We start from the raw sequence: 14,203 nt of genomic DNA, 5'->3' as shown, positions 1-14,203 counted from the left end.
GAGCGATAGCTGTGTTGAGAGCAGGAAAAAAAAGATCGGTGGCCGAGACAGGGGAGCAAAAACGTAGTCAAGTTCAGAAAATGGGTCGGAACCGGAAATCAAAAAGGAATCAGAACAGGAGAGAGTCAGGGTTGGTTTAAGATCAGGTGATTGTGCAATTTTGTAATTGTAATCCTGTGCAGTCCTTCGAGACATTTTTGTGATTAAGGGCTATATAAATAAATTTGACTTGACTTGATTATTTCCTTACCATGCAAAGCTGGCAATGATAGGTAATCGGTACTTCTATTTTTACCAGCGGAAGACTCAAAGTACTTTCGCCACTTCCAATAAGTTAGGTTCAAAACATATCCCTGCACTGTGCCTCGCCTTATCTTTGTCTGTCTACTATATTGACAAACACACTGCTTGGTCAAGGATCAAACAGAAAAATTAATGTCTCAAAGACTTTCAAAATCTGCTTCCATTGGCCTGTTTTTTTAATTATGGTATAACTCTTGCAAATGACAATTCATGATCCATAGGAGAGGAGCAATAGCCTTATCCCAGTTTGCAGGGAATATCATCATCATCTAAAATTTGCAGTCCAAACAGATTTTCTGGTAGACTTGTGTTATAAACAGTCTCAGTTCGACAATCAGAGTTTGACTTTATAGACGTCTGTGGGATATTTGATCTGAATGCGAGCATTTTACACCATCTTTGTTCAAATCGCCACCAGGAATGCCACGTCCACTGCTTCTTACACGTGCACGTGCCCTCATTCGGATGGAAATAGTCGATTAATAGCCTTCTCTTAAATTTAGCAATGCTCAAAGCTCAGCTGTTGCGCAGTTTTGGCGAACGGTTGAATATACTTCCATCCCGTGTTTCTCCACTAGCGGACAGACTGACATCTTCGGCATTATCACTCATACAAGACGACAGCGAGCAAGTGGTCGGATTACATTATCCCGACATAGTTACTGGGTCTATAATCATTCAAGTTACAAAAGTAATGAAAGTTTGGGAAGTCTAATCAAAGTTTTCCTCTCCATTAAGGGTTTAGCTGAGAAAACTCACAAAGCCACCTTGCTAGGGAGGTGAATTATACCGGGAACAAAATTTTGTGTATGGGAGCGAGGGGCTGGGGGGGCTTGGGGTTGGAGCACAGACGACATCTAGCAATAGCAATGCAGGAGGGGCTTAGCTTAGTAATAAGGCATGATGCCGCCAGGCCTATAAAGCACTGGGGGGAATCCTAAGTATTATGTCCTACATGCCAATAAATGTAAAAACACTGCATTACGTTTGGTGCTTTACATTCCGAAATATGAGTTTTGCAGCATCATTTACTCATGTATCCATCTGCACGGTGCTAGGTTGGGGTCCCCCTGAGGTGGATAAATGCGTTTGTACTAAATTTCTTCTCCAAATAAACAGTATTAATTGGAACAAAATAGATCAGGGATTATCAGGCAACTCAGGTACATATGAAACACGTCTGATTAACTCCAGTGTTAGAGCAGCAATAAAATACTTTTTGGCCGTGGTTAAGAAACTCAGCAGAAATACAACAAATTCAAAGCAATTTCAAGTCTATGTATCAAAACCCAGTTTAAATCATTTAATCATGAGTTTAACTCTAAGTCATCTCTCATCTCATCTCATCAGCCGTACCGCTTATCCTCATTAGGGTCGCGGGGGGGCTGGAGCCCATCTCAGCCATCTCCGGGCAGTGGGCAGGGGACACCCTGAACTGGTTGCCAGCCAATCGCAGGGCACACATGGACAGACAACTCATTCGCTCATTCACACCTAGGGACAATTTGGACCGGCCAATTCACCTGAAATGCATGTTTTTGGAACGTGGGAGGAAACCGGAGTGCCCGGAGGAAACCCACGCAAGCACGGGGAGAACATACAAACTCCGCACAGGATGTCTGGAGCTGGATTTGAACCCACGACAGGTTCCCATGACATGAACTGTGCCGCACAAGCGCTAACCACTGCGCCGCCGTGCTGCCTAAACTCTAAGTCAAGTTATGTTTATTTGTATAGTCGGTTTAGATCAGGAGATGGTGTACTGGTAGTATATGCAGCCCTTTGAGACTTTTAGTCATTAAGGGCTATACAAATAAACATGATTGGACTTGACTTAAAGTTAAACTCATGAGTCAATTTTCAAAAGTCTTAATTTTGGTATTTTGGTAGTAGAAAGCTTTGAAATATAGACCTAAAATCCTTTTGAAGTTGTTGTATTTCTACTACATTTCATAACAAAGAGCCAAAAGGTATTTTCTTAATGACCCCATGGGATTCACATTTAAGAAATAGGTTTCATACAGAACTCTCCAAAACAGGTACTTTTGAAACACGTCCGATTAACCACAGAGTTAGTGCAGCATTTCAGAACTGGAGAAGTTAAATGACAAAGCGCCGGAGTAGAGGGGAAAAGTTCACAACCATAAAAGCTGAAAAGAGGAAGTGAGTAGTAGGTTATAAAAAGAACATAGAGGTTGGGAGCTTTACGATAACACAGTTCATGATTAATGGAAGAAAACATCATAATGCTAAACTATGTCATAAAAGAAATCCCAAGACTAATAAGGGATGTACTGTACATGGTGTGCATCAAATGATGAGAATGAGGCATTTGCCATATAGGATGTTTGCAGAGACCGGGCTAGAGTCGTTTTTTTCTTTTTTTCTCACAATTTATATCTCAATGCGACAAATTCCCAGTTGGCAGATAAATGCAGCCTGTTTACAGCCACTGACATAATAGAGACGGCTCAGCTGATTTGGTTTAGTTGTTAGCAACTGTGCTAATCTCAGTGACTGGAGCTGCTCCCGTCTCAGTGGAAAAATACAGCAGGGAAGTGGCGGTGGTATACCTTGAACCTTTTGTCAGAGCCAACACTTTTCAAGTGCGGCCGCATGGTGAGGAGCGCAGCGTCTGGCAACAGGGGGGAGCAGAACCACAACAGCTCTAATTCTCGCTCCGGCTCCGCTCATGACTTTTTGTTTGTTTAGAGAGTCTGTTGTGCATCCATCCGAGAGGAATACTGATCACTTGTTTTTGCAGTAAGCAACTCTCAGGGGAGGAGGGCTTTGTGATGGAGGGGTAAGTGCTCGGTCCCTTTTTCTCCCTCCTTTGAATTCCGCACAGCTACACGCTCGGGTTTTAATTCTAGGACGCCGTTTTTGTTGTTACCGTTGAAGCGGCTTTCGGAGAAACACTTGTTGCTGGTGGAAACTTTCCATGGCTGGTAATCCGGCGGGCGCCCAGTTCAACCAATAAATTAACAAAATTAACAAGAGAGCCCGAGCGGTGACGAACCTGGTGTCAGTTTAGTAATTTTGTCTTGAACGCACACATCCGTGAAATATTTGTCAATCCTTATCTAAGAACTGCGACGGATGTTTGTGATCAGACTGCGTCCCGTTTGTAATTAATCTCTTTTTGAATATGCCAAGGGAATTCCTGAAAGGAAGCAGCCGTGAAGCGGCTGGTCAAGGCAACAGCCTAGCAAAGAAGACTCAGCTTCTGGACCGCGGCAAGTGGGCAAATAAGTTGGAGTTCCTGCTTGCTGTGGCAGGGACCCTGGTGGGCTTGGGAAATCTCTGGAGGTTTCCCTATCTGTGCTACAAAAATGGGGGAGGTGAGCCTATTCTTGTCACGCTCTCTCATTTCCCATTTCCTGCTTTGCATTGAACAAACGCAGTTAGTCATAATATCGATTTAAACGATAAGCACTCTAGCGGGAGGGGGAGTTCAGGGGGAGGCCACAAGGTCAAGGGAAGTAAACAGACTATTATGTTGGAAAATAAGCATAGATTTGTTTTTTTTCCCCTTCCCCCTCCCAGGGGCATTTCTGGTTCCATATGTTCTGTTCCTTCTGGCCTGCGGTATCCCAATGTTCCTCCTGGAGACAGCAATGGGCCAGTATACATCCCAGGGATGCATTACATGCTGGAGACACTTCTGCCCTTTGTTCGAAGGTTAGTATTGTAGGACGTACTGAATTTTTTAACACAAAGGTACATAATTTAGCAGGTGTCCAATACGGTCTGATATAGGCTGGTTCATTTCTGCAATCTGAGAAATTACATGGGCAGGTAGCAATGAGAAAATGTATGAGTAAGTTTTGAAGATTGCTCATACTCTCAAATCGTACCCACAAAAGTGTTCATTTGCTACTTCGCAGTTCAGTTTTCAACATGACAGATTTTTATTTGGGACATTTCTAAACATTTTTTCATGTGAGCCATCAAGTTGCATCAGCATTTTGCAAGTCTAAAATGCTCTTTAATAATTTCAATTAATGTTTACAAGTGTTTGGGGTTAAAATATCCTATAAATCACCCAAAATTATAATTCCAACACTAGATATTCTCTATTTCTGCGGAAATTACCTATTTCAGGTTTTTTTTACATATAAGCAGCAAAAAGGGCAACGTTGTATTCACTATAGGCCTTTAAAATCCAAACCATATACACATAATAATAATAATAATAATAATAATAATAATTTCCTTTGTATTGTCATTCTTTGTAACAATGTACACAGAACGAAATGTCGATACACCTGACCCGTTGTAGCGAGTCGATGCAGCCGCAGCCAGAGGGCGCCGCCATTATACCAATTAGGTATGTCTCGGTCGAGGCGCGAACCAGCGACCTCCCAGTCTCAAAAACATGACTTGACATGATTAAGAATCATCGTTTTAAAAAGTCAACCAGAATGATAATCGAGTACTCATTTTAGGCCATTGTTGTCCAAATCCTTTTATTACAGCCTCTTCGGGGGTCTCCAACCTTTTTGGAGCAGAGAGCTACTTTTTCTTACTAGTTGGCACAAAGGGGCCTGAGATGCATTTCTAAAATAACACCATATTACCATGTTTTTACTATGTTGGCAATATTAGAGGTTAAATTAGGCTCAGTCACCCACTAAACATCACGCTAGTTAGAAATCACGGGTCCTAGAAAATCACAATGACCCATGTTATATTTTCAGAACCAGTCCGCGGGCTACTCAGGTAGTCTAAGGGGGCTACCTGGTGTCCACGGGCTCCACATTGGAGACCCCTGCTCTAGAGTAAATCTGCAATACTAACTTATCAAAATATTTCAGAAACAAGCAGGTAAGTTAAATGTATCAGTGATAACGCAATTAATTGATGATCAAATTATAAACATTAACTTGAAAAAAATAATAATTGTTCAGTGCAGACGTTTTCCAAACCAAATTCCTCTGAGGACCACCTACTAAAAAAGGTAATCATACAAGGGCCACTTCAGTGAAATTTAAAATCATTCAAAATATTACTCTCTAAATAACAAATCTTTTTTTTGCATCTTTGAATATTTATAAAAAGCTGTACCGTGTATGAACCACTGTTTGGGGTACTAAAAAAAAAGTTAAGAAATAATAATAATAATTAAAAAAAAATAAAAAAAAAAAATATATATATATATATATATATATATATATATATATTATATATATATATATATGACCACTAAAAATTGGTCAGGAACCGCAAATGGAAAAAAGTTGGGGCACGCCTGCTTTAGAGCCATTTTCTCAAATGTTCTAATACCTACCATTCAAATGTATTTTTTCTGATTTTCTAATCCTAGATGAGTTATTAAATAGGATTTTAAACTGAATAAAAATTTAAAAAGTAATTCATCTATTTTGACATTTTGAAAGAGGAAGTTTTGTTCACACATCATTCCTATGCTTTCATATATTATTGAAAGTATCAACACTATAAATAATATAAATATAATATGAAGGGACAGTGTTTATTATTTACACCTTTTTCATGGCTAAATTCAAGCACATTCTAAGGACTTACAAGGCTAATTTTCGATTCCTCGAGTACCCTTAAAAAAAGAAATCAGGTGTGAATCATGTATTTTGCAAAGTATACAAATATATCTGCGTTACAATCTTGCTTGCGCATTTATCAATACATATATTTCTATAATATACATGTGGATCCGTACAGTAAGTGTGTCAATATTTTTGAGACGTATAGTCGTTGGGTAAAATGATGGTAATATGTAGATTACATTTTCAGTTGCAGGAAGTCCCTCCCATTACAATTTACCACTAGCAAACGCTACCTCATTTTTTTGCATGGACCAAAATTGATGCGTAATCCTTGCAGCACTAAGACATTTCATAGCACCCTGTTTAGGTCTAGCATGCACCTATCCTCTGGGGCGCTAGGGGGTGATGATGCTTCAAAGCAAAAAACTGTACAAACTAGTAACAGCTGCCGTTTTTCACGAGAAAAGAAGAAATTTAAGGCAAAGGGGGAATCATGGCAACATTTTCAAGCATTTACAAGCACTTCGTCCAAAATTCAAGCACTTTTCCATGTATGAAAACACAACGTAAAATTCAACCATTTTCAATAGCCAGAACATCTAATAAAAAACAGAGAAATTTGGTCTGTATTTAGTACCTGCTAATGGCAAAAAAAGACTTGATTCCTAAAAAAATATGAACTTTAATTTAATCATGCCTTTTGAAAAAATACTCGTAGTTCATGAAAATTGCAATTGATTTACATAATGTGAGCCTCACATAGAGGGCCTGGCATTGTCTGCAATTTTGTTGCTACGGGTACCCAAAAACCTCACAAAGGCTGAGCAAAAAAACGATCAAGAAGTAAAACGGTGCCTTTTGGCCACTTTTAGTCTGTGTAGTTTTTTATTGTTTCCTTTCTTGTACTTTTAAGCAATCAGTTACACTACACAATACAGCTACCCCAAGCTATCAAATAAAACACTGTCCCTTTAATAGAGAATACTTTAATCAATTGTCAACCAACCGAAAAAAAATCTGTGGACAAGTGGACCTTAAACATAAGGAGAATCAAAAATCAGAAAACATACCAGTCACAGACTTAAAGTGTGACCTGAGAACCCTAGATTCAAAGAGTTCCATTGTGTGAGAAAACAACCTGGTGCAACAAACACCTGTGCACTCTTGACGGGGAACATCAAACCTGACTGACCACACCAGGTGCTGTTCACACTGCACATTTTAATACTATAATTCACTCCAGCCGCTTCGGTATCAAGTTCCACACACGTATACATTGACCTCAGCTCAAACAGCAGAGTCATTGTTATCGCCAAAATTTGTCCGACGCATTCTGTCGCCTTCGAAGTTTGGCAGTCACATGTATGTCACACCGAAGCATCGCCCTAGCTGAAAACAACAGCACCTTACGTGCACAATTTAAGCTTTCGTTCTTGGCAAAGGGGACACTGCATGCAAATCATCAACACAAAAGGCAAATCCAAAAATACAGTGCTTAGCAAAACTACTGCTCTAAATGATCCAATGTTGACCTTAATGAATAACAATGACAAACAGTGCATTACGTCTCATTTTAAATGCAACTGCTCTGTGATGGGCTCAGAGGTCGGTGAAAGGAGTAAGACAACATTATGGAGACCAAAGACCACACCAGGCAGGCCTGGGATACAGTTGTGGAAAAGTTCAAAGTGGGAATAGTATACAAGAAGATTTTGCAACATTTACACATCTCCTGGGGCACTGTGCGAGGAGTTATATCAAACTGAAAAGTGAATTAAACCACTGCAAACCTACCAAGACCTGGCTGTCCCTCTAAAGTTTCTAAACCTTAGGTCCAAACAAGGAATAACTAATCAGAGAAGCAACCAAACGACCCATGATCAAATTTGATGAAATACAGGCATACACAGCTCAAGTGGGAAGATCTGTGCATAAGACAACTATTACTCGTACTCTGGAAAAATAGTTGTATGGAAGACTGGCAAAAAGAAAATTCCTTCCTGAAAGAATACCATAAAAAGAAGAAAGTCTTCCTGAAGAACACCTTGAGAAAGCAGCCTATTTGTTATTTGCAAGAAGCAACATTGGAGACACAAATAAAATGGAACAAGGTGCTCTGGTCAGATGAGACCAAAATCAAACTTTTTGGGCTGAGTGCAAAACGTTATGTTTGGGGTAATACTAACAGAGTACATCATCCTGAAAACACAATCCACACTGTAAAACATGGTGGTGGCAGCATCGTACTCTGGGGTTAATTTTCTTTAGCAGGGACTGGGAAGATAGTTCAAGTTGATAAAAAGATGGATGGAGCCAAATACTTGGAGATTCTGGCAGAAAATCTGTTGAAGTTGGCAAAAGATCTCAAAATGGGGCGCAATTTCAGGACAACGACCCATGAATAAACAAAATCTAAATATAGACAAGTTAGAATGGCCAAGCCAAAGTTCAGACCTAAATCCTATACGATCTTTGTGGAAAGATCTGAAATATGTTGGGCACACACGATCACTATCAAACCTTAAAGAACTTGGGACTGTTTTGTAAGTAAGAATTGGCTTTTTTTTTTTTGCGAAATACAGTGGAACCTCGGTTCTCGACCATAATCTGTTCCATTTCTTTGTACGAAAACCGATTTGTACGATCACCGAAGTCGTTTTTTCCCATTAAAAGTAATGTAAAATCGTTTTAATCCGTTCCAACACCCTAAATGTTTACCACGAGAGTAAACATGAAGCTAACCCAGGCTAATCGTACGTTCGCGTTAGCGTAATCTTTCGTACGGAAGATTACGCTAACGCGAACGTACGACTAACATGAACGTGTAAAAATAAAAAAATCAGGTCGTTTACACGTCATTTAGCACCCGGGTCTCCATAACAAGTGGTGAGCACTTAAAGGATAAAGAAAATAATTATGAGTAGGATTTCTTACCTTGGCGGTTGTCTGCAGAAGCCATGCTGTATTCCTGAAAGAAGGGAAACTCGCACACATTCTTCATATTTTGCTATTATTTCTTTTATTAAATGCAATAGTTGTACGCACTACTCCTCTTTTTTTCACCTGTAGCAACTTTGCTGCTTGCACCAACCTTCTTCCGAGGCATAAATAGGAGTTAAAACACTCCCTTCACCGCTTTTAAAAAACTAAAGCAGAGAAGGAGTGTGCGTTGCCGTGACAACAGTTCTTCACGTTGGTGGGTGCAATCTACACTCGTACGCCGCTCAGCATCGCCCCTAGCGTACCGGCGTTCGAACTCCGATTTTTTGAACGAAAAGCGAAGCAAGAATTTCTCGAAATTTTTGGTCGAGAACCGATTTGTTCGAACTGAGAGGCGTTCGAAAACCGAGGTTTGAAATGTGCAAAAACCTATAAGGACATACCCAAAAGACTCGTTGATTCTCAGAATTTTTTATCTACAAGTTTGAACCCTAATATATGGCAATATGTCCAAACGTTCTTGGTGGCTGGGGAGCAATACTTTTGCAACGCACTGTAGTTTCCTTAAAATTAATCTATGGTATCTTCAAAAACAATCTTATTTCATTCCATTTCAAAATGAAAAATTGTTTTTCCTGATACAACCCTGCGCTTTATTTTGTTTGTTACAAAAAAACAATGTGTCTATTTTATGTGCTTTAGTTTATCAATGAAGTTTGTTACCATGTGGCATACTGACCTCCATTCTTCTATTACTACACTCCGAAGGTTTTCAGTACTTTGCCCCAAGCAAATAAAAAATGCCCTCTGTCCCAGTTATTCAGGCTCGCATCGCTGTACTTAGGAAGTTATCATTTACAAGGGACGCTATCTTTTGGATACACCGTATGTCCTTTTACCAAAAAGGTCAAGGTAGTATTTTCATCTACGTCACTTTGTGTTAAAAAAATTACAATTAAGGCAATGTTAAAGCCAATGTAGATGGTAAAATGAACTGAATTTATATTGCGCTCCCACAGGGCTTTACAATGTGTTTCACACTTACCCATTCACACACCGATAGCAGCGACAGCCATGCAAAGTGCCTACCTGCTTATCGGGGCATTAGGGGTTCTGTGTCTTTTCCCAAGGACACTATATACTTTGCTTTTTTCCTATTTTTTAAAGAGGGACAGAGGACATTATCTTACATTAGTATGAGCCTCCCCCAAAAGCGGCATAGACAATCGCTTGCGTTGGCATTCCTGCTTTCTGCCATTAAAACAACCTTGTCTTAAGATAGTTAAACAATCAATATACATAACATTAACACTTCTATCGTGTGTTCTGTGTTGACTGCCCTAACCAAAGGATGAAAACAGTAATGAAATTAAACTTTGGATATTACTCCACCTTATTGTTTTCATGCACTACACCCTACATCAGCGTCAGGGAAAATTACTGACATCCATAGCATTCGAAGAGGAACATGGCAATAAAAGCATAACATTATCATTTAAATGTCTCAATTTTAGAGTCTAAATCCTGGGGTAAAATTATAGTTTATGGAGACAGTTTCCTCCCCTAGGGCCATCACTACCCTAAACAAGCGCATCTTATTTGAGAATTTTTGTTGCTGCTAAATGTTAAATGCACTACTTTTTATTGCACGTTTTTTTTACAATGCACTATTTTTTTCATTGCACTATTATTATAACTTAGGCCAGTCGCTAAGCACTACGTGGTAAATACTTTTGCCTATTTATCCTGACAGTACTTTATCGTACTTTGCTCTTTAAAGTCCTTATTACGTGTCACCCAGGAGTTCCATGTCGAGTCTCATCACATATAATGTTTCACTACGTTATCAATGACAATAAAGACCATCCAATTCAATTAAAATGGATGCGATTCCTAACACTTACATTATATTATAATTGTTGTTAGTACTATATTGTGTTCTGCCCCTTGCAAACTCAAAAATATTAAGAAACCGTAGAGAAGAAGGAAAATTAGAAAAAACAGGACATCTCTTCCGAGATTAAGATGGTAGGGTGCAGAGAAAATGGCGGAAAGCAGAACTGAATTACCTTCAAAGACATCTTAGAAGTGTGGGCGTATTTAAGTTACAACAAGTCAGCAGATGGAACTAGTGAATACAGTTCTGTACTACAGCAGTCTTGAGGGGAATTTTTACACCAGTAAGGGGGAATGTCTTGAATGACAAGATATTCATAGCCTCTATAATTTTAGACAAAAGTTTGAAGGAGAGAGGGACAGTAAAAACCTGATCTCAGGCTTTGCTTCCTTAGGGGATAATACACCGAAAGCAATTGATCATGCAATATTTACAGTGCTGTATTAGCATCACTGATCCACAAATGCACTGTAGTTTGCAGTTTACAGAATGCAACTTTATTCACAGGGTTTGTACACCTTTTTCATGGCCAAATTCAAGCACTTTTTAAGGACTTTCAAAGCAAATTTTTACATTTCTCCAGTACCATTAAAAGAAGAAATCCGGTATTGATCGTATTCGGGAGATCCACAAATATATCTGGGATTTACATATGAGATTTTTGTTGCATGTGCATTTATCAAGACATATGATTTTTAGATCTTGAGTAAATTGCAAAAATATTTGTGGATCTGAACATTGCGTCCGTACATATTTTGGGTGTTAAGTAAAACAAGAGTAATATGTAGCTTTTCATTTTGAGTTGCAGGAAGTTTTTCCCATTACAATTTCTCACTAGGAAATGCTACATTTATTCATTGCATGATATGTGCTAAATGTTCAGGATTGCTAGTCACTTTATATTGTTTGACTGTTACCTTTTGTTGTGAACGAAATATTTGAAGTCAGTTGCCTATTTCAACTTGACCAGTGTTTCGGGTTGTGAGAATTTGATTTATTTATTTTACACTGCAGTGTTAAACACACTTTATAGCATGTCTCCTGGTGCAGTTGTCTGACTAGAGATTGTGATTTCTTTGTAAGGTGAAACTCACTTTATATTGTTTTAAAGTTGTACATTAGCATATGTCTACTTGACCAGTTGTCTCAGGTTGTGAGAATTAGATTTCATTTATTAAACTCACTTTATATTGTTTACTGCTGATTGTTATTTTATTATATTGTTTACTGATTATTTTTGTTACAATTCAAGTGTAGGACAAATCTTTTGCTGGTGAGGTGCAATTAATATTAAAAGGTTCTATAACACAATTACCTGTCGGTTCTACACTATTCAACTGACTTCTTGTTTAAGTAACAGAAATAGGTATTAGCTGGTAACTAGTTACTTTTACTATAGAATAATTCAGTTACTAACTCAGTAATTTCTGTCAGAAGTGGTGAGTAACTGCAATTACTTTTTTAAAGTCACGTGCTCAACACTGACACGTGAAGAAAGAATGCAATGGCTAAGTGAAGCCAACAGAGAGCAGTGTTGGCGTCATTTTTAAGCAGACTTGTGAAACATGGCAACAACTTCAAGCATTTACAAGCCCTTTGCCCAAAATTCGGGCACTTTTCAATCATTAAACATTAAAATTCAAGCATTTTTAAAGAAATGTATCTATTTTACAATATAATGATTTACATATTTCCAGTCACTTTGGGTATTTCTTGTTACCGATTATGGCGTCTCACGGGATCCCATAAGTCAGATCGAGACAAGACAATGGGGGAGAATGCGAGTCTCCTGCATTGACTTCTCGGCATGCGCCGGTTGGCCAGGCGACTGAGGAAAGGTTGCAGTGCAGAGGCCAGATATTAAAACCCCAGGCATTCAAAGCAACCTTTTTTTGAACTTTGAGAAGAAAATCCCTCATTGGCTGCTTGCACCCCTTCAAAACTCTTCCTCTGCTGGGTGCAGTGGGGTGGAGTGGAACGTTTTGCCCACTGAGGGGAAACGGCTACAAATTAGAAACATGTTTAGAGGCTTCTGCCTTGTTCTCTAAGGAATCATTACCTGTGCTTGGGATGTGAGTGTGGCCTGTTTGTGTACCTTTGTGTTTTAATGGGATGATGCAAAAACTAGAGAGCCAAATGTCACCGAAATAGGAAGGGGAAAATAACATAGGTTAGATATTTACTCTATTCATGGTAATGTAATTTCTCAAAGTTGAATTTAGATCTAGGGGCAGTGGTCTAGTGCAGTGTTTTTCAACTAGTGGGTGGGACCCAAAAGCGGGAGGCGGACCAGTTTTCAGTGGGTTGCAGGACTTTTCCTTGGTAAAATAATGGTAATAAGAAAAAAAATGTAGGTTCACTTACACTCCTTAACGGTAGATAGTGATAATGCCCGGCTCAATCTCTTTCACCTCTACAGTCAAACAGCGCGTTTGAGAGGGACCACATCTCATTTTATGGTGATTTTGTTGGATTTATTTCATTTTGTAGCCCATAATAAATGGTCCTAATTAAGTTAGTAATGCGGGGAAGCAAAAGTGGTATAAAGTGACAACAATGATCAAGTCGAAAGGGAAACGATTGCAAAATACTAAAATTGTGTCAGCGTGTCTGCCATTGAAGCACTGCTGGAAGGTACAATAAATGTTACAAAATTGTATTTTTCCCTTTTTATATATCTTAATAATTTTTGATGTTTGTGTACAAGCTTTATTAATACTTTGAACTTCTTTTAGTATGTGGCGATTTTTAAACAGTTTTAGGGGGTTACTTATATGTATGAGGTAATTGAAGTGGTTTTGTTTTTGCTGGTCATTTTGGTTTTTGGAAGAAAAAAATGTAATATATTTCACTATTTCTACTTTAAACCGCACAACCCTGTCATTGGATACATTTGAGAAGTGATTTTTATTCCTTGTTCGCAGCCTGACATTAGGGTGGAATAGTGGGTCCTGAAGTCAGACCATTTGAGAACCACTCGTTTATTGCGTTTATGTCATCATGATTCCAGCAGATTAGCACATTAGGAGTAATCCAATAAAGTGTACTGCGGGAGCAGTATTTTGAGTTATGGATGGAGTGAGCATACATTGTGATGTTTGTAATTTGAGTTTTCTAAAACCAAAAAATATGTGGTGACAACGAGATAAAATGAATGCCTTTACAAATGTTATTTATATAACTGGTGGTCTAGTGGTTCGATTTCAGCACTTTCGCCGCTGTGACCCGGGTTCAATTCCTATTCATCCAATGTTTTACGATTGTTATCAGCATTTTTTTTTTGACTGATCAAACCTGATAAAACCTTGTGTATAATGCTCACCGAAACCTTCCTTATTTTTTAGATCTTAAAAAATGCACGTTATACACAAATAAATACAGTAATTTTATCGCCTCGTGACATGCTTTCTTGGATTTTAGTCTGTTATCCAGACTTTAATATTATTTATTCATTTGGAAAGGATATAACTGCACCCAGTTTCAAGTTTTTATTCGTGAGAAAACTTGCACGTTGTCCTTCTCTTTTATCTTGTTTGTC

At 38.7% G+C, this 14,203-nt stretch overlaps 1 protein-coding gene across 2 annotated transcripts in view; it reads left to right on the top strand.

Moving 5' to 3' along the window:
• Positions 1–2,656: 2,656 nt before the first annotated feature.
• LOC148364160 (sodium- and chloride-dependent GABA transporter 2-like) overlaps positions 2,657–14,203 on the top strand; it is a 35,868-nt gene continuing 24,321 nt past the window's right edge. Inside the window, exons 1-3 of one of the 2 annotated variants that reach the window (XM_088338282.1) lie at positions 2,657–3,106; positions 3,460–3,644; positions 3,850–3,984. In XM_088338282.1, the coding sequence (XP_088194408.1) occupies positions 3,099–3,106; positions 3,460–3,644; positions 3,850–3,984 (328 nt within the window). In that variant the 5' untranslated portion in view covers positions 2,657–3,098. The remainder of the gene's footprint in view (positions 3,107–3,459; positions 3,645–3,849; positions 3,985–14,203) is intronic. The other variant, XM_088338281.1, reaches the window with a different exon arrangement.

Source organism: Urocampus carinirostris, chromosome 6, assembly GCF_059441175.1.
Source record: "Urocampus carinirostris isolate Australia breed hairy pipefish chromosome 6, RoL_Ucar_1.0, whole genome shotgun sequence".
NCBI lineage: Eukaryota > Metazoa > Chordata > Actinopteri > Syngnathiformes > Syngnathidae > Urocampus > Urocampus carinirostris.
Note: the sequence above shows the minus strand (reverse complement) of the source record. Positions and strands in the feature narration are given on the sequence as shown.